Source organism: Borostomias antarcticus (assembly GCF_949987555.1).
Source record: "Borostomias antarcticus genome assembly, chromosome: 8".
NCBI classification, from domain to species: domain Eukaryota; kingdom Metazoa; phylum Chordata; class Actinopteri; order Stomiiformes; family Stomiidae; genus Borostomias; species Borostomias antarcticus.
Window position 1 is genome coordinate 25,413,460 of NC_140241.1, and position 19,686 is coordinate 25,433,145.

The following is a 19,686-nucleotide window of genomic DNA, read 5'->3' on the forward strand; positions in this document are numbered from 1 at the left end:
AGAGAGAGAGAGAGAGAGAGAGAGAGAGAGAGAGAGAGAGAGAGAGAGAGCAGGGGGTACCGACGCGCACGTCTGAGGGAGGTGTCCCGGGTCTGACCCTCATTTGGATTTTGAAGGTGGTTTTAGCGGTTGTCCTCACGTCTCCCCCCGGCCCCACACACACACACACATGGACAAAACAGAGAGACATATTTCAAAGAGACAACAAAGTATAACCTAATTTTGTGTGCATGTGTGTGTGTGCGCGTGCGCGTATCCACCGTGTAGATGAGGATGGTGGTTCTGGCCCGGAGCCGGAGGTCTAACACGCAGCGGGGGGGGGGGGGGGTGGGGTGGGGGGCGGGGTTGCACCGAAAATCGCTCCGCCCCAGGAAGCGCCACGGAGACCAGGGATCGGGCGGATAACGCTTGCGTCCGGGATGACGACATCACCGCAGATGAGGTCCTCGGCCGCGGAGAATGCGGTAGAGAGAGAGGGGGGAGGGGGTGAGAGAGAATCAAAGAGTATAGCACAGCAGCCATGGCTACTGTACCATCACCTACAGTAACACAATGCATTGTACATACTGTATTCATGAGCCTGTGCTAATGGCCCTGTGTGTGAGGCGGACCTTGGGCCCCGCGCTCCTCTAGGAGGGTACAGGGAGGTACTGTTATTGACCCCCAGGGGTAAATCGCAAAGCCGATCTCTGTAGTGTCTAGTCTAGTCGGGGATACCCTGTGTGTTTCTGTTTGCGTGTGTGTGTGTGTGTGTGTCACGCTGTTTATCTGCCACTCTGCTTCCCCCCCGGCTGGGTTGTCGAACGCCAGAGGGGGGGGGGGCAGGCGGGGCCTTGGGGGGCGCCGGGCGTCCGAATCCATGTCGCGGACGCGCTTTTCCAGCTGCCATTTCGGCGGGCATTAAGTACTCACCCCGCACGACACGGAAACGCGGCCGGGGGCTCCCCGCGGCGACGACGGCGCCTCCGTCCGCCGCCGCTCAAGTCCTCGTTTGTTTTCATTTCTCCGGCGCTGGTTGTAGACGAGGGGCCGCTCTGGAGGGGCCGCCGGGGGCGGGGGGGGGGTGGGAGCTGTCCCCGCTCGCCATGCTCAGCTGTCTCAGAAAGCCACGTCCTCCTTCGCACGCCGCGAACAGGAAGCCCGGACACACGGGCTTGCGTGTTGTAACCGTGGACCTGTTTTTTTTTTTTTATGTATTTTGTCCCTCCTCTCTCCCCGTCCAACAGGCCAGCCAGCTGGGAGTCTACCGGGCTTTTGTGGACAACTACGAGGTTGCCGTGGAAACGGCGGAGAAGTGCTGCCAGGCCAACACGCAGTTCGCCGAGATCTCTGAGGTAATGGGAACTGGCACAGAACTGTGTGTGTGTGTGTGTGTGTGTGTGTGTGTGTGTGTGTGTGTGTGTGTGTGTGCGCGCGAGTGCGTCGCAATGTCCCCTGGTTTGAATGGTTTTTTTGTCTCCTTTCATCTTGACTGAGGAGGAGGGGTTAGGGGGTCCGGCTCCTGCTTTGGACGTGGCGTGATGTGACACGGAGTGTGACTATTCGGGCCGGATCTTCAGACCGAGAACCGCTGCCTCCTCCCACCTCCCTCCTCCGTCCTCCGTCCTCCCTCCTCCCTCCTGTCTCCTCCCTCCTGACTCCTTCCTCCTCCGTCCTCCGTCCTCCCTTCTGCCTCCTCTCTCCTCCCTCCTCCATCCTCTCTCCTCCCTCCTCCCTCCTCCCTCCTGCCCTCCTCCCTCCTCGCGCTGACAGTTCAGAAATAGATCCTCAGCGTCTCTCTAGGCGGCCCTCATCCTGTGAGGGAAAGGCAGGGCTTTCTAAGTAGCAGGCTCCCGGGGTCCAGAGTTAGGTCAGCCTCCCGGGGTCCAGAGTTAGGTCAGCCCGCCACTCCGCCGCAGAGGGAGGCTGCAGGGATGAGAGTGGTGTGGATGGAGAGTGAAAGATCGCCACAGGAACACCTCGGAGAGGACGACAGGATACAGAACAGACTCCACTCACCGGGTTGAGGTGTTCTGCTGGCTCGTAACCCACCAACATTGGATACTGTATGTGTGCATCTGGGAGCTGTGCGGTTAGCAGTGGAACAGTGCTGGCATGGATGTGTGTGTGTGTGTGTGTGTGTGTTGGGGGGGTGGGGGGAGGCCCTGGGAATACACTCCATCTTATCTATTCACTAATAAAGCATGACAGGCTAATATATTCATCCACCCCCCCGGCTTCCTCCCACAAAACACAGATTTACAGCTGCCTGGGGGGACACAACTCCACCAGGAGAATAAGGTCCTGCTCAGACAGGAAGTAGAATTCCCAGAACAGACCGCAGAGCTAGCGCACCAAAACCGGTCTCCGGGCTCCGCCGGCAAGCCTTCGGAGAAACGCGGTTGACGACGGCAACGCAAGTGTCGGGGATTGATGACGCGAGGCGCTTCACCTGTTCCCGTGCCGCAGGGAAGATAACGCCCCCCCATTGTTGTCCAATCAGAAACCGGCCGACCTCTCCGGACTCGTTTTGGGCCGGCGTCAGAAGGCCCGGTCCAAAGCAAGTCCCTGTTGTGAGGAGACGCTTGCGCTTAGCCTTCAGGAACGCGTTTGGATCGGAGGCAGGTGATCAATCATCCTGGCTTGTTAATAGGCTGCGTAATGGGCCGTGTCAGAGGGAAGGAAACGCGCTGAGCACAGCATATCCATGTCGGAGGAGCTGAATTAGTGCTGAGTTTTCCCTAATGAAATCTAAGAGCTTTTTAATTATTTTTTTTGGCATTTTGCTCATTGTAATGCCTTTTTTTTAAGCGCCGTGCTTTGGTATAGCGAGGTGAACGCTAGGTACAGTATACAGTATGTACACCCACCTCAGTGGTAATGTAATGTACTGTATTATTTTTCTCTCATGGATCCGGTCCACCTCCTGTCCCTACAGAACCTGAAGGTGCGGAGCCCCAAGGACGGCAAGGACCAGTCAGCCAAGAACTCTCTGGAAAGTGAGTGATGAGTGTACATACTGTACTGATGATACGGCAGCTGGATACTTTCACACACAACGCAACCGCTCCTTCACTTGAGCTCCGCTGTAAGACTTTCTGCATTTGCTGTCTACTGTAGTGATCAGCGTGTCTCTCCGTGTCCCTCCGTGTCCCTCCGTGTCTCTCTGTGTCCCTCCGTGTCCCTCCGTGTCTCTCCGTGTCCCTCCGTGTCTCTCCGTGTCCGTCCTCACAGCGCTGCTGTACAAGCCGGTGGACAGGGTGACCCGGAGCACGCTGGTGCTGCATGTGAGTGTGCGCCACCAGCAAAGCATTGTGGGTGCTTTTTTTTGCAAATTCACGGCCCTTGTGTGTCCCTACTAGTCCCGTAATAACTGTCTGTCTGTCTGCCTGCCTGTTTGTGTGTGTGTGCATGCATGTGTGTGTGTGCGTGCATGCGTGCATGTGTGTATGTGTGTGTGTGTGTGTGTGTGCATGTGTCTCCAGGACCTGCTGAAGCACACCCCGTCCAGCCACCCCGACCACCCCCTGCTCCAGGACGCGCTGCGCATCTCCCAGAATTTCCTGTCCAGCATCAACGAGGAGAGCACGCCCCGACGCCAGTCCATGACCGTCAAGAAAGGAGAGGTGAGGAGCGGAGAAGGGGCATCCATCCATCCATCCATCCATCGATCAATCAATCAATCAATCAATCAATCAACCAATCAACCAATCAACCAATCAACCAATCAACCAATCAACCAATCGACCAACCAACCAATTAACAAATTAACCAATTAACCAACCAAATAACAAATTAACCAGTTAATCAATTGATCAATTAATCAATTAATCAAGTAAAGAAACTGACCTGTTCCCTGGACACACCTTCTTAGTTCTAGCCTAAAAAACATGCTGGTGTTTTGCACTGAAACATCTTCTCTACTTCCTGACTACAGTCTGTTGGGAGAACCAGCCCTGTGTGTTGCTTTGGGACACTGATATCCCTTCTGGGATAGGAACGCTGCTGTCTGTGTACAGGGTTTAGCCTTACAGTACATTTTTTGTTCATTATCATAACTGGGTCTCGGGGTCATAGAGAGTATTGGATATTATGTAACTCTCTGCTCATTGTGAGCGTGCGGTATTACAACACAGTCTAGAACCCTACACCAGTCAGATGACCTCTTGCCCTCTGCATGACTAGCAGGTCATTACTAACAAGATGGAGGGGGGTTTAATGGAATCACCACTGTGAGCCTTAACAGAGCTTATGCCCATATATGGTCATAACAGTATCTCCCAGTACGCCTCACTGTTTACTCACTGTTCTGAATTCTCTCTCTCTCTCTCTCACACACACACACACGCACACACACACACACAAACACACACACGATTTCCCCGGAGACCAGGTGGTAGAGACACATGAATGGACGGCTCCCTTTGATTGACAGGTCACGTGGGGCAGAGGTAATGCCTTGTAATGAGCAAGCCGCTCTCTGTTCATTCATTATTCAGGCGAGGGGGACTTTTGACCACTTTCCCCCTCCCCCCTCTCTCCTCTCTCCGGCCCTGTTTGCTGCCCAGCTCACCCGGACCTCACCAATCATCAAATATTGATAACGGATATGGAAGGAGCGCATTGCAATCCATCGGCCGCAACGGGCCTCATTATTGTCGGGCTTGAGTGGGAGAGTGAGAGGAGGAGGAAGGCGGGCCCGGGGCTGGGGGTTTCACCGGTGCCGCTGTAGCATTAGATACAGGGAGCGGGGATAGGTCTAACTCCTGGCGCCATATTGGAACGCCGCCGGTCTTTTCAGTTCTCCCGAAGCCCTCGGAGGTCCCGGCGATTGATCCTGTCCCCGCGCCTCCCGGTATGCCGTTGTCTCACACAGACAGTATGGAGGATCCAGGTCATCGGGAACAGTCAGGGGTCAGGGGTCATTGGTGTAGTACGGGGTGGGGGGGTGGGGGGGCAATGTCTTGCTGTGATATCGGAACCTCTGGTAGTGAGACGGAGAAGTGGAGGCATGCAAGATGGAGGGGGCGGGCGGGGAGGGGGGGGGGGCAGCACAAGTGGCCCCTTGGGGCCCTTCTCAGATGGATGGGGGGGGGGGTCAGCGAGGGAGGGAGGGGGAGGGGGGTAGGGGACCAAACAGAAGCTGCTTAATTAAAATGCAAATGAGGCCATCTACCCCCACATCTCCCCCCTGCCTCGGGGAGCGATGCGCTCGTATGTGAGCGTGAGTGTGCGTGTGTGTGTGTGTGTGTGGGCATGCAGGAGAGGCACACACACACACTTGTGCACCCATATTCACACTGACACGTGCTCAAGCTCATTACTCATAGATAGTCACACACGCACACACACACACACACACACACACACACACGCAAACCTGCACGTCTCCACTGGAAGACATTTGATCACACACATGCTCCACACACACTGTGATGCAGTAATGTGTAGATGCTGAGAGCACACGGATGTTACTCAAAGGAAGCATGTGCTAAATATAGCTATATCTTTTGTAAATTTTTGTACACACACACACACACACACACCACTCAATGCCCAGATAAAGGGTCTTCCATGAGGTCGGTCAATATTTAATCGGCATATTTTGCTGTCAGCGTGCTTCTCTGCCTTGCTCTCGTCTACAGTAATAGTGCTGTTACTGTTTCAGTCAGCGATTATTATGAGAAATGGCCAAAGTTATATTTCTTCCAGAGGCCTGCAGTATTAGGAACATGTCATCTGATGTGCTGAGACAGCTGGTTCGACAAAGGACCTCTCTTTTTTCAGGAGGACAGAAAAGAGCCCTCCCTGTTAATATTTCAGATTCTAATATTAGGAGACAAGCTAGCTGTAGGTATACCACCACTCTGCCTGCCTCTGTCTCTCACTCTCTGTCTCTCTTTCTGTCTGTCTCTTTGTCTGTCTCTCTGTCTGTCTGTCTCTCTTTCTTTCTGTCTGGCTCTCTGTCTGTCTCTCTTTCTGTCTGTCTCTCTCTCTCTCTCTCTCTCTCTCTGCCTGTCTCCCTGTCTCCATTTCTGTCTCTCTGTCTGCCTCTCTGTCTGTCTCTCTGCCTGTCTGTCTCTCTCTCTCTCTCTCTCTCTCTGCCTGTCTCTCTGTCTGTCCTCTGCCTGTCTGTCTTTCTCTCTCTCTGTAAGGGCAGTCTTGTAGTCCTACCTTATCAGTACCCTGGCCAACCAGCCTAATCTGGTGTGTGTACTCAGCTGAAGGGTGTTCAGGACTAATATAAGCCTGGTCCAGAGGTCCAGTGTTTGGTTGGGATCTGTCCTGGAGATCCAGGTCACAGCCCCACACAAGAGCCTGTACACAGTAAACCTCAGATCCCTTTCAGCCTGCCATGGCCTGATGGGATTTGTAGTTGCTTTGTGGGCCACTGTGATGCAATGACACCGACCACTGTGTCCAGTGGGATGGCAGCCATATTTTCTCTTCTTTTTTTTTTTTTCTTTCTTTAGTTGCCTCTGTCCTCAGTGAACTCTGGAGGGGGGTCAGGGCTGTGTCAGTGGGCCGTCGCTTTCTGGATTGTAATCCAGGCTAATCTGAGAATCTGCCCGGATCCCCTTGATGGCATGATCTTATCGGATCAGTCCCCCTCCAAGCCAGGACCAACAGGATTAAGGGGGCGATTTGATGTCATGTTGACGTTGGGGTGGAATCTGCTTTAAATGAAATCTGAGGTACAAACTCTACTCTCTGGACAGACACGCTCTCTAGTTCATATACAGGAACCTGGACTGAGACCTTGCAGGACAGACAGAAAGAGAGACAGGGAGAAAGAGAGACAGGGAGAAAGAGAGACAGACCTTAAGTTTAGTCCAGGAGGACGTCTGACGAGGCTGTATGACTCATCCTCACACAAATTCCGCCCACTGCCTGCCCTCTCTCAAACAGGGGAGATCAGGACACTCTGATGATGTCATCACTAGTGGCCCACCCGTGTGTTTAGGCATATTGTTGAGAAACTATTCACTAGTAAAGGAAAACTGCCCAATAATACTGTATGCAGGGGTGAAAATTAACTTTTTGGCTCACGGTGAGTCACCTGCCAAGGGGACTGTAGATGAAAAAATCTACCGGCCAAGTATATATTTTTTTCAGATAGCCTTCCCAAATCTAGTTGCCAATTGGAAATTTGACCTGCATTTGGCCGGTGGCAGGTGTTAATTTTCAGCCCTGACTGTATGTTACAGTTTGGTCCCCCGTTGACTGCTGTTTCATATGGAACAGTGAAGGTTCGAGGTTCTGATTGAGATATGGAGCAGCTCATCTATCAGAGACCAGCGCCACAAGCGTCATTATCTGGCTAATTAATAATTAGATCCACCATTGGGAGTCAGAAGTGTCTCATATCCTTGGCTGGGGTATCGGTCTATAAATGTAGATCAGGTTGTGTGTGTGTGTGTGTGTGTGTCTCTATGTGTGTGTGTGTCTGTCTGATTGTCTGTGTTGTCTGTGTGTGTGTGTGTGTGTGTGTGTGTGTGTGCGCGTGTGTGTGTGTGTGTGTGTGTGTGTGGACTGGCACAGAGCAGATGTACTACCCTACTCCCTGAGGTGCTGGTTTGATGAGGTGTCACGTTGTCTCTGTCTTCTCTTAGAGAGAATCCACCACACACACACACACACACACACACACACATACACACACACACACACACACACACACACACACACAAGCACACACTGTTCCAGTATCCCCTAGACATAGCCATTGGAGACCCTGCGAGCCCTGTGGGAGCGTGTATGACTCACACACACGCGCACACACACACACACACACACACATTGTACTCCTCGGCGGCGGTATGGCGGAGGATAATGACGGAGCATTCAGGAGAGGCGCTGCGGGGGGGGGGTTGGGAGAGGGAGCCAGGAGGGGGACTGCGATTGGCTCAGAGAGGCTGTGATGTCATGCGACGCAGGCCTAGATTGGCCAGGGGCAGGGGGGGGTGGGGGGGCACTGGTGCGTAGCCTTGAGGAGAAATGGATGAGGGGTGGTGGGAGGTGTAGGAGAAGAGAGGAGGGGAGGAGGAGAGAGGAGGAGAGGGGGGGGCTCTATAGTCTAATCCCCTCGGGCTCTGCTTTATCACCCCTTTCTTTGTGGTGAGCTCTGGAACGGCAGCTATAGAACCCACCTACAGATACGCCACCTATTCATTCAGAAATCAACTGCTTTACCGGTTCAGTCCCGTCCCTGCGTGATCCGTGTCCTGTGTTCAAATAGGTCCTCCTCTTTACCGTGCCCTCAGACCCAGACCTTCTACCGCCGCCCTGGCCATCGCATCGTCCGGCCCCCTTGCCGTGGTAACGCCACGGTGCTTCTCGCCAGACCTACGCGTCGAGGACATTAGACGGGGACAATACCCTGTGGTCTGAGTCGGCCTGTTCCTCCTGTCTGCCATCTCGTTTCATTGTCATCAGAGCTGTAGAATCCTCAGCTTCGAGTGAAAAAGGGGGCATGGCCGCCCCCTTTTGGTGTGAGCCGGAATGACAGGCCACAAACGCTAGTACCGTGTACAGTGCCTGATGACGTTTGGAAGTCAAACTGTATTGGTTGTGTGCATGTGTGCGTGTGTGTGTGTGTAGAACCGTCAGCTGCTGAAGGACAGCTTCATGGTGGAGATGATGGAGGGCGCCAGGAAGCTGCGTCACGTCTTCCTCTTCACTGACCTGCTGCTCTGTGCCAAGCTCAAGAAACAGATCGGAGGGTAAAGAAGTCTGTCTGTCTGTGACCTGAGTCTGTCTGTCTGTCTGTCTGTCTGTCTGTCTGTCTGTCTGTGACCTGAGTCTGTCTGTCTGTCTGTCTGTCTGTCTGTCTGTCTGTCTGTCTGTCTGTCTGTCGATCGGTCTGTGACCTGAGTGAGTCTGTCTGTCTGTGACCTGAGTCTGTCTGTCTGTCTGTCTGTCTTCTTGTATATTACTTAAGCATGTCAGATCAGCATTCATGAATTCACAACAGGATCCCAAGATTCCTGACTCGTTTTAACTATCTCCCCCCCCCTCTCTCTCTCTCTTTCCCTCCCACCACAGGAAGTGTCAGCAGTATGACTCTAAGTGGTACATCCCTCTCTCAGACCTGACCTTCCAGACCGGCGAGGAGGCGGAGCCTCTGTCCATCCCCCAGGTACCAGACGAGGAGCTGGACGCCATGAAGGTCAAGATCTCCCACCTGAAGAGCGAGATCCAGAGAGAGAAGGTGTGACTGGCACAGGACACACACACACACACACACATATAAACACACACATCCATGTCACACACACTCTCAAACGCAGACACACACTCACAAACACAATGACACACTGTCACAGTCTCTCCCTCACTCTTTTTATCTCTCTCACACGCACACACACACACACACACACACACACACACACACACACACACTCCTAACCCATGTGTCTGTTCTGTCGCTGGCCCCCCAGAGAGCCAACAAAGGCTCGAAGGTGATCGACCGGCTGAGGAAGAAGCTGTCTGAGCAGGAGTCCCTCCTCCTCCTCACCTCGCCCAGCATGGCCCTGAGGGTGCACAGCCGGACCGGCAAGGTGGGTCCTCCACACCACACGCTCTTCATCACCATGGTCTTCCTCACCGCGCTCTTCATCACCATGGTCTTCCTCACCGTGCTCTTTATCACCATGGTCATCCATACCGTGCTCTTCATCACCATGGTATTCCTCACCACGCTCTTCATCACCATGGTCTTCCTCACCGTGCTCTTCATCACCATGGTCTTCCTCACCGTGCTCTTCATCACCATGGTCATCCATACCGTGCTCTTCATCACCATGGTCTTCCTCACAGCACTCTTCATCACCATGGTCCTCCTCACCGCGCTCTTCATCACCATGGTCTTCCTCACCGTGCTCTTCATCACCATGGTCATCCTCACCGCGCTCTTCATCACCATGGTCATCCTCACCGTGCTCTTCATCACCATGGTCATCCATCCACACCGTGCTCTTCATCACCATGGTCTTCCTCACCACGCTCTTCATCACCATGGTCTTCCTCACCGTGCTGTTCTTCACCATGGTCTTCCTCACCGTGCTCTTCATCACCATGGTCATCCATACCGTGCTCTTCATCACCATGGTCTTCCTCACCGTGCTCTTCATCACCATGGTCTTCCTCACCGTGCTCTTCATCACCATGGTCATCCTCACCGTGCTCTTCATCACCATGGTCATCCTCACCGTGCTCTTCATCACCATGGTCTTATAGTCATGCTCATCACTATCTCCGTCGTCGTGTCCGTTTGTCATTCGCATCATGATCATCTTCATCGTCATCATCGTCACTCTCATCAGCCTTGTGTCAGCCCGCGGGTGCGTTTGTGTTGCTGTTTACTGGTATTGTTGTTGTTTACGGTGTGCTGTGCGTTACAGAGCTACTCGTTCCTGATGTCATCAGACTACGAGAGGGCCGAGTGGAAGGAGATGATCCGGGAACAGCAGAAGAAATGTAGGGGGATCATACACACACACACACACACACACACACACACACACATATACTGTACACTACACACACACACACACATACTGTTCACTACACACACACACACACACACACACACACACATACTGTACACTACACACACACACACACACACACTGTACACTACACACACACACACACACACACATACTATACACTACACACACACACACACACACACACACACACATACTGTTCACTACACACACACATACACACACACATACTGTACACTACACACACACACATACACATACACACACACATACTGTTCACTACACACATACACACACACACACACACACACACGGGGGGGACACATACTTTACACTACACACACACACACACACATACACATACAGTACACTACACACATGCACATACTGTACACACACACACACACACACAGACACACACACACACACACGGGGGAACGCACATTGTTGACCCTTGCCCTGTGACCATGCAGGTTTCAAGAGCTTCTCGTTGACGTCCATGGAGCTGCAGATGCTGACCAACTCGTGTGTGAAGCTGCAGACCGTCCATCACATCCCTCTCACCATCAATAAAGAAGGTAGAGTTCCTCTGTCCTCTCTGGCCTCGTCCTGTCTGACACGGTTCCAACGCACACACACTGCAGATCTCCCATTCCTATCTAAACCATTCCTCTCTCTCCCTCTCTTTCTCTTTCTTCCTTTCTCTCTCTCTCTCTCTCCCTCTCTCTTTCTCTTCCTCTCTCTCACCCTCCCTCTCTTTTTTCTTTCTTTCTTTCTTTCTTTCTTTCTTTCTTTCTTTCTTTCTTTCTTTCTTTCTTTCTTTCTTTCTTTCTTTCGTTCTCTCTTTCTTTCTTTCTTTCTTTCTTTCTTTCTCTCTCTCTCTCTTTCTTTCTTTCTTTCTTTGTATTCCTCTCCCTCTCTCTCTCTCTCTCTCTCTCTCTCTCCCCCTCTCTCTCTCTCTCTCTCTCTCTCTCTCTCTCTCTCTCTCTCTCCCTATCTCTGGTCTGTTTTTCCAGAGGATGAATCCCCTGGCCTCCATGGGTTCCTGAATGTAATCGTTCACTCTGCCTCCGGCCTCAAGCAGAGCTTGAGTGAGTAACACACACGTACACACACACACACACACACACACACCATCACACAAAGAGATTCGAAAGCGGCACCTCCAGCAGAAGAACCGCTCTATAAACCAGTATCTAACACAGAACACAAGGAGTCAACCATGCTTCGTTTGAAACATTGGAATTAAGTGCGTCATTCATCCACAGCTAATGTCTAGCAGAGCTCATTTCTAGCCAGTTTCACGGATCATAGAGCTGCTCATGTGAACCTGTGCTCGTCTCCCTCCTCCCTCCTCCCTCCTCCCTCCCTCCTCCCTCCTCCCTCCTCCCTCCTCCCTCAGACCTCTACTGCACACTAGAGGTGGACTCCTTCGGCTATTTTGTCAACAAGGCCAAGACGAGAGTGTACCGCTACACAACGGAGCCCAGGTGGAATGAGGTGAGAGACTGTGTGTGTGTGTGTGCGTGTGTGTGTGTGTGTGTGTGCATGTGTGTGTGTGTGTGTATTACCCTTTGCTCTTTGTTCAAAGGGCATGACATCTGGTGCTGATGATGTAACAATGTCTTAATGAGATTAACCCCTGAGCGGCATACTGTATGAGATTTCTAATACACGACCGTGGGATCCTCCCCCATATGTGTTACAATGACAAGGTGAGGAGCAGCTGGCCACACAGTGGTAGGGCTAATTCCCCTTCAAGCTCACACACACACAGACGGCGGCAAGCGTTGAGACCCAATCAGTGCATTCCGCTCATCTGTTTCCATTGGCCCAGCGATTTCCCAAAGTCATTGCTCGGCGAGGTGGAAACGGTGAAGGAGCTGGTGATGATGACTCACGTCGCTGGAAGTGCTAACTGGGCGCGTCGCCGTCGCCGGGCCTCCCGAGAAGATGTGGAAAAAATACGCAGAGAGTTCTCCCGCGTCGTTAACCAGAACCTCCGTCAGCTGTGCGTTGTTCTGTGACGAGCAGCTCACCGGGAAAGCACATTTAGACGCGGCTTTCGCTTCGCAGAGGACTCCGATTGAACCCGTCCCTTGTGTCTGTGTGTTGGGTGATGCTTACTTCCTGTTTAAAGGGGGAGGTCTGTGTTTTCATGTCCTGATAATAACCCAGGTGTAAACATCAGTGAACATGACCAGAATACCCTGTTGCCCGTTCCGGGGGAATTCAACTAAACCAAACAGTGTATTTCATTTGTGTACTGCTTTTCAAAATACTCGGACATTTTTCTTCAGTACTTACCTCCCCTCCCTCCCTCTCTTTGTTCCGCGCAGGAGTTTGAGATCGAACTGGAGGGCTCGCAGACCCTGAGGCTGCTGTGCTATGAGAAATGCTATAACAAGAGCAAGCAGAACAAGGAGGACGTCGACAGCACCGACCGCATCATGGGAAAGGGACAGATACCGGTAATGACGTCATCACCGCCCGCCGACACCGTTACCGCAGGTGGCGTGCGCCTCGGCTCGGAGTCAGCGGCATCACACTGTTATGACGTCACTACATCCCGTCTCTTGTGCCGTGACCGTGCGATGGCAGTGTGATGTCATGATCGTGACATAGCCGAGGCTTGATAAGAGTCTGGGCAAAGCCATATACTCTAGTGTAGACTGTTGACCACTAAGATGACCGCATTAATTACATTACGTTACATTACAGTCATTTAGCTGATGCTTTTATCCAAAGCGACTTACAGTAATTGCATTCAAAGTAGGAAAAGCCAATGTACTACTACTTGGCAGAACACACACACACATCACAAGTGCATTTCCTTTCTAAAACAAGTGACTAAGAGCTTAATCTAGTGCGTCTCTGCTGTGCTGACGTCAGCGGGCAGTTCAACTTACAGAGAAGAGACGTGACCGTATCGATCGACCACAGGGGTCTGACCACAGGGGTCTCGGAGTGACCTGGCTGTATCAATAGGTCGGCTGTGGCTCAGTGGTAGAGTGGGTTGTCCAATGATCATACGGTCGGCCGTCCTTGGGCAAGACACTGAACCCCAAATTGCTCCCAATGAGCAGGCTAGCACCTTGCATAGCAGCTGCTGCCATTGGTGAATGTGTGAATGAGAGGCCATTGTTGGATAAAAGCGCTATATAAGTGCAGTTGATTTTCCATATTGAATCATTATCCATATTATCCTATCAGTGGTCATACTGTACCCATGCAAGCTAAAGTCCACCCCCTCTCCTCTGTAGACACCATGGTGAATACCCAGTTTGGTTGGTGTGGACATACAAGCTGAGTTCAACTCAGCCATGCCCTTGACCCTTAGATGAGAGAGGGCTATCTGGAAAGGCTAAAGCATTCAGTGCATCCTTTGGCCATCAAGATATTACCCATAATTCATGTGTTCTTCCTGAAAATGTCGCATCCTGCATACGGCCTCCGCGATGCTGACCTCAGACCTGGCAACCCATCTCCATGGTGATCTCGCTTGTGCCTGCAGATATAGCTCACTGTCGCTCTCACTTCCATTGTGTGTGTGCATTTGTGTGTGTATGTGAATGTGTGTGTGTGAGAATGTTTGTGTATGTGTGTGTGCATGTGTGTGTATGTGTGTGTCTGTGTGTGTGTTTGTGTGTACTGTATACTGTATATGTATGGGTGTGTGTGTTTGTGTGTGTAGGTCCTCTGTTACAGTATGAACCGTGTGTGTATAATTAAACAATAATTTGTTTTGATGGAGAGAGGCAGGCTGGTAAAGGTGTCCAACAAACACACACACACACACACACACACACAATAATTTGTTTTGATGGAGAGAGGCAGGCTGGTAAAGGTGTCCAACAAACACACACACACACACACACACACACACACACACACACACACACACACACACACACACACACATTATATAAGCTGGTGTAGCAGAGTACAGGTACAGTGTATAGGTTTTTTTTGTTCTTTGTTGTCAAGTCAATCTGAGATATGGACCCACAGCGCCCTCTGGAGGTGGTCTAAATACCTCCTTCTGTATACCTCCTACAGTGATTTCTCGGTTGCATTTTTGGGCCTAAAAAACTGACTGGGCTTGAGATGGCTGCCAAAACAAACCTTCAGGACTGTGAGAAGCAGGGCAGCAGGATCATCTGGCATCCTGGTCCAGTTACCACATGTATTTACCTGTTTGACACTCTCCCAGGCCCTACTTACTGCACTACGTTTCCCAGAAACCACCAGTGTTATCTCTATCAATTAATCAATCAAAGCTTTACTTGTTGATTGATCTATCAATCAATCAAAGCTCTATAGTCTCTCATGAGCTGATGGAATGGACACACTGAAACCCCCAGGCACACGCACACACACACACACACACACACACACCGCGCAGGAGGCCATGTTGTCAGAGCTCAGTGGCTTAGGATGGAAAGTCCCAGCAGATGATTAAGATCAGTTCCTCATCCCACATATGGTGGGAATCTGCTGCTCTAGGCTCAACTAGCAGTCCTGGGGGCGGACTCATAGGTGTGTGTGTGTGTGTGTGTGTGTGTGTGTGTGTGTGCGTGCGTGCGCGCGTGTGTGAATGCATGCATTCGTGCATGTGTGTGTGTTGTCCAGGGTTTAGATGGGGAGTGGTGTTGGAGTGCGAAGGGGAGGTGGTGTTGGAGGCCATGGAGATGAACACACACACACACACACCTCAGTGACAGAAGCATGTACTGTAGGACAAAGTGGACTTCTGGACAAACCTCTCTAACAAGACTTAGTGACAGTATCACTAATGTATATTGTATTTTCTCCCGATCAGCTGGACCCACAGACCCTCCAAGGAAAAGACTGGCAGAGAACGGTCATCCCCATGAATGGGGTGAGTGGTGCTGGCACTGTGCACAGCAAAGTGTGTGTGTTTGTGTGTGTGTGTGTGTGTGTGTGTGTGAGAGAGAGTTTTTTTTCATACTTTTGAATTTCCGCCACACACCGCGCCTGTCTCTAGCCACGTTCTTTGTCCCTCAGATCGAGGTGAAGCTCTCCATGAAGTTCACCAGCCGGGAGTTCAGCCTGAAGAGGATGCCGTCGCGGAAGCCCATGGGCGTGTTCGGAATCAAGATCTCCACGGTGACCAAGTGAGTCGTGAACCGTCTGCCGAGCGTGAATCCTGGCCGTCGGCACGGCCATCTGGGTCATTGCCATGGAGGAAGCCCTTCATGTACCAGCTTGAAAACGGTCAACGGGCCCAAGAGAATGTGACTAATGTAGGGGTCCTGAGGTGGGGGGGGTTAGGGGAGAGGGGAGGAGAGGAAGGGAGAAGAGGAGAGGGGAGAAAATGAGGTGAGAGGAGAGGGAAAGAGAGTGAGTGAGATGGAAGCGTTTTAGGTGACTACAGAGGAATGGGATTTGGCAGCTAAAGACAGGGATAATTTGAGCTAAAGTGTGTGTGTGAGACTCAGTTTGCAGTCCAGGAAGAGTTGTGTTTGTATGTGTGTGTGTCTGTGCGTGTGTGTGTGTGTGTGTGAGTAGTTTGCAGCACAGGGTGTGTTATGTGTTTCTGGCTAGTGGCGGTGTTTGTGAGTGACAGTAATGAGGATTGGCTGTAACGAGCAGCCTAACAGGTTTAACAGCAGAACCAATTAAGACTGTCGAGACAACATGTCAGTAATAACACCAACACAGAGCACTCAGCATTGCCTGCTCTTTCTGCAGTACCACAACACGTGTCTGGGTTGCCAGGTCCCTCAGCACATAACCCCCTCTACATGCTGGCACAGCAACACGAAACACAAACAGTTGTGCTTTTCGCCTTTTCTCGTCTCCACAATGAACCCAATGAAATGAACAGCAAATATTAGAGGATATTTAGGTTTTGCATATCACAACAATGTCTCTGCAGATATCATTCTGACACTGATGTTATTGAAATTACACAAAGGAACACATTCTCACATCTGCTTCAAAATAATGTCTAATGTTTGTTAGTTTAACGTTGGGGATTTGTGTGCGCCTGCCTGCGTGTGTGTGTGCGTGTGTGTTTCCCCTGTCCAGACGGGAGCGCTCCAAGGTGCCCTACATCGTGAGACAGTGCCTGGAGGAGATCGAGAGGCGGGGCATGGAGGAGGTGGGCATCTACAGAGTTTCAGGCGTGGCCACCGACATCCAGGCCCTGAAGGCTGCCTTCGACACCAGTGAGTAGAGCTCCCTCTGTCACCCTCCCTCTCTCAGGAGAACACACACACACACACAAACACACACACACACTGGATGGAAGTACACAAGTCATTGATCACTGAGGAGAATGTGAATGGCTTTCTTCGGACCCTCTGAAAGTCCTTTTCACTCTTGGGAGGATTCTGTGTGTTGGATGTTGATTGTATCTCAGAGTGAATCCTTCCTTCTTGTGGTACTGTGTCCCTCAGGTTGTCTGCAGATTATGGTGCTCCATTGTTGGGAATGCTGGGTATATATATATATATATCGGTTTGGCTGAAGAAATATGCTTGTGTTCGATTCCCGTGCCTAACCGTTTTTTTTTGGGTGAACTAATACCTGTATGCACGTGTGTGCATAGATTTATTTGGACTGGAGCATGTACATTACTGTATACTGCTTAGCAAGTCCAGTTGTGACCGTTTTCTGAGGTGACGTGTGAGTGATCCAGGTCGCCACAGCAACACTTCCTGTGTCTCTGACCGTCACTTCCTGCGCCCCCCCCCCAGATAACAAGGATGTGTCGGTGATGATGAGTGAGATGGATGTGAACGCCATCGCTGGGACGCTGAAGCTCTACTTCAGAGAGCTGCCCGAACCCCTCTTCACTGACGACCTGTACCCCAACTTCGCCGGAGGCATCGGTACGAAAAGATTAGGAAGCTCAATCGTACTGTTGGACACCGAGCTGCTGTCACTGGTCTCGGAATCAATATAGACTGTATCCATAACCCGTATACCTCTGCTTGTCTACATACAGTCCATACCATCTACAGTACATACATGTACCTCTACTTGTCTATATACATACCATCTACATACATGTACATGCATACATGCATACATACATGTACCTCAACTTGCTGTCATTGTCGTCATCATCATCTGCATCGTCATCATCATCGTCATCAAAGCGTAACGGACAGGCCGATACTAAAATGAATCTCCTTCCTAATGTGTGTGTGTGTGTGTGTGTGTGTGTGTGTGTGTGTGTGTGTGCAGCCCTGTCCGACAGCGTAGCCAAAGAGAGCTGTATGCTGAACCTGCTGCTGTCCCTCCCAGAGCCCAACCTGGTCACCTTCCTCTTCCTGCTGGACCACCTCAAGAGGTACCGCACCCCCCCCCCCCCGACCCACCTCCCCCCACCTCTTCCTCCTGAGCCACCTCCCAGATCCCCCTCTCCCCCCATAGCGAAAGCACAGACACGCCACTAACGTGGGCTGGGGGGGGTAAAATAAAACCAGACAAGCGTTACGGCGATCCTCGGACCGGGACGCTCGTGTTCCTTCCGGAGGGCGCCCCAAAGTGGGGGAAGGGGGCGTCTGTGGGTTTGTAATCCAGCCGCTGTCGGTCTGTCTCCTTCCTCCTCGCAGGGTGGCGGAGAAGGAGAGCGTCAACAAGATGTCCCTCCATAACCTGGCCACGGTGTTCGGGCCCACCCTGCTGAGACCGGCGCAGAAGGACAGCAAGATCCCCGCCAACCCCACGCAGCCAATCAGCATGGGGGACAGCTGGTCCCTGGAGGTCATGTCACAGGTCAGCCTCTTTCTGCTTCTCTCTCTCTCTCTCTCTCTCTCTCACTGTGTTGCGCTCTCTCTCACCCGGTCTCTCTCACACTCTGTTTCTATCTCTTGTCTTCTTCTCTCTCTCAGCCCTCTCTCACGTCTGTCTCTTTGTCTTTGTCCCCCCGAGTCAGAGCTCTCGGGTGTTGTCTCTCTCCGCTCTTCCCCTGGATCTGCCGCTGTTCTCTCTACCGCTCTGTCGTCATCCGTCTGACCGTCCGTCCGTCTCTCCATGCAGGTCCAGGTGCTGCTCTACTTCCTCCAGCTGGAGACCATCCCCACGCCGGACAGCAAACGACAGAGCATCCTCTTCTCCACGGAAGTATAGAGCCGGCACTCGTTCGCCCGCACACACGGACTATGAAGGAGAGAGAGAGAGAGAGGGAGGGAGAGACGTTTGGCTCAAACTGAGCCTTTAGTGCAGTATGTCTTTTCGGGGGACTGAGCGACTGATTGAGTGAGACTCGTCCGCTAGACTCGGCTGTTCTACTGTACATGACGCTGAAGGCTGTTCCGGCTATATCCACCAGAGGGCGCCAGCAGGCCTCTGAGGACTAGAGGAGAGGGCGAACCCTCCATACCACACACACACACACACACACACACAGCGCCGATGATGACTACAAACGCAGCATTACGTCACACCTAATACCCCGGTGTGATTCTCCGTGCCTCGTCCGCTGATGCAGCTTCCCCTCCTCGCTCTGTCTGTCTGTCAGTAGGGGCTCAGCAGCTGTGTGCTCTGTGTGTGATGTGGTCGTACCGAAAGCCGCACCACTAAACACGCCTGCAAAGCACAGACACAAACGCACCGGAGTCACCGGGTCAGATCAGCCCCTAAGAAAACACACGCCTCACAAGTCTAGCGCAGGTTCTTTTTGGTTCTGATTCCGTTCCTGCCCTCTGACCACCCCTCTGACCCCCCCCCCCATGCAGTTGTCTCCAGGTTAGTGTAGGTTTCCCGGCGCTGGCAAAGCAGCACTTCTAAGCGAGAGTCCAGGTGGGTCTGAGGATCTGATTTGTTTGTTTTGGACAATCATCAAGACAGTCTACAAACCAGTACCTTTTGTTTAGGCATATCAAAAATCTGTTCTTTTTTGTTCATCGGTCAAAGAAATTCGAGCTCTTTTGTGAAATGTGTGTTGACATGTTTCTAGAGTAGTTCAGCTGGGAGGAACTTCACTGTGTCCTCTGAAGGGTTTGAAGAGTGTCCAGTGCTGCCATCATATCACCAGTCTGGCTGTTTGTCTGAAGGGCCATACGGAATCCAACACTCACATGTTTAAAAGAGAGTATTTACAAGGTAAACAAGTCTCGGCGCAAGACAAAGAGACCGAGAGAAAGGCTCCTCAACCAACACGTTTGTGAAAAGAGAACCGGCATACCGAAGCAGATGGTCATCAACATTACAACCAGAC

At 51.8% G+C, this 19,686-nt stretch overlaps 1 protein-coding gene across 1 annotated transcript in view; it reads left to right on the forward strand.

Annotated features, from left to right (window-relative positions):
- The window catches only part of LOC311312595 (breakpoint cluster region protein-like), a gene marked incomplete at its 5' end in the record, with an annotated part of 23,346 nt that extends 4,728 nt beyond the window's left edge, over positions 1 to 18,618 (forward strand). The window contains 19 exons of the mRNA XM_084442555.1: positions 1,227 to 1,334; positions 2,918 to 2,978; positions 3,214 to 3,266; positions 3,465 to 3,605; positions 8,581 to 8,702; positions 9,025 to 9,190; positions 9,420 to 9,539; positions 10,383 to 10,458; positions 10,964 to 11,068; positions 11,507 to 11,581; positions 11,893 to 11,990; positions 12,830 to 12,961; positions 15,313 to 15,372; positions 15,519 to 15,628; positions 16,545 to 16,684; positions 17,216 to 17,350; positions 17,709 to 17,814; positions 18,080 to 18,242; positions 18,507 to 18,618. Of these exons, the coding sequence (XP_084298681.1) occupies positions 1,227 to 1,334; positions 2,918 to 2,978; positions 3,214 to 3,266; positions 3,465 to 3,605; positions 8,581 to 8,702; positions 9,025 to 9,190; positions 9,420 to 9,539; positions 10,383 to 10,458; positions 10,964 to 11,068; positions 11,507 to 11,581; positions 11,893 to 11,990; positions 12,830 to 12,961; positions 15,313 to 15,372; positions 15,519 to 15,628; positions 16,545 to 16,684; positions 17,216 to 17,350; positions 17,709 to 17,814; positions 18,080 to 18,242; positions 18,507 to 18,596 (2,061 nt within the window). The 3' untranslated portion in view covers positions 18,597 to 18,618. The remainder of the gene's footprint in view (positions 1 to 1,226; positions 1,335 to 2,917; positions 2,979 to 3,213; positions 3,267 to 3,464; positions 3,606 to 8,580; positions 8,703 to 9,024; positions 9,191 to 9,419; positions 9,540 to 10,382; positions 10,459 to 10,963; positions 11,069 to 11,506; positions 11,582 to 11,892; positions 11,991 to 12,829; positions 12,962 to 15,312; positions 15,373 to 15,518; positions 15,629 to 16,544; positions 16,685 to 17,215; positions 17,351 to 17,708; positions 17,815 to 18,079; positions 18,243 to 18,506) is intronic.
- Between the last annotated feature and the right edge of the window lie 1,068 nt (positions 18,619 to 19,686).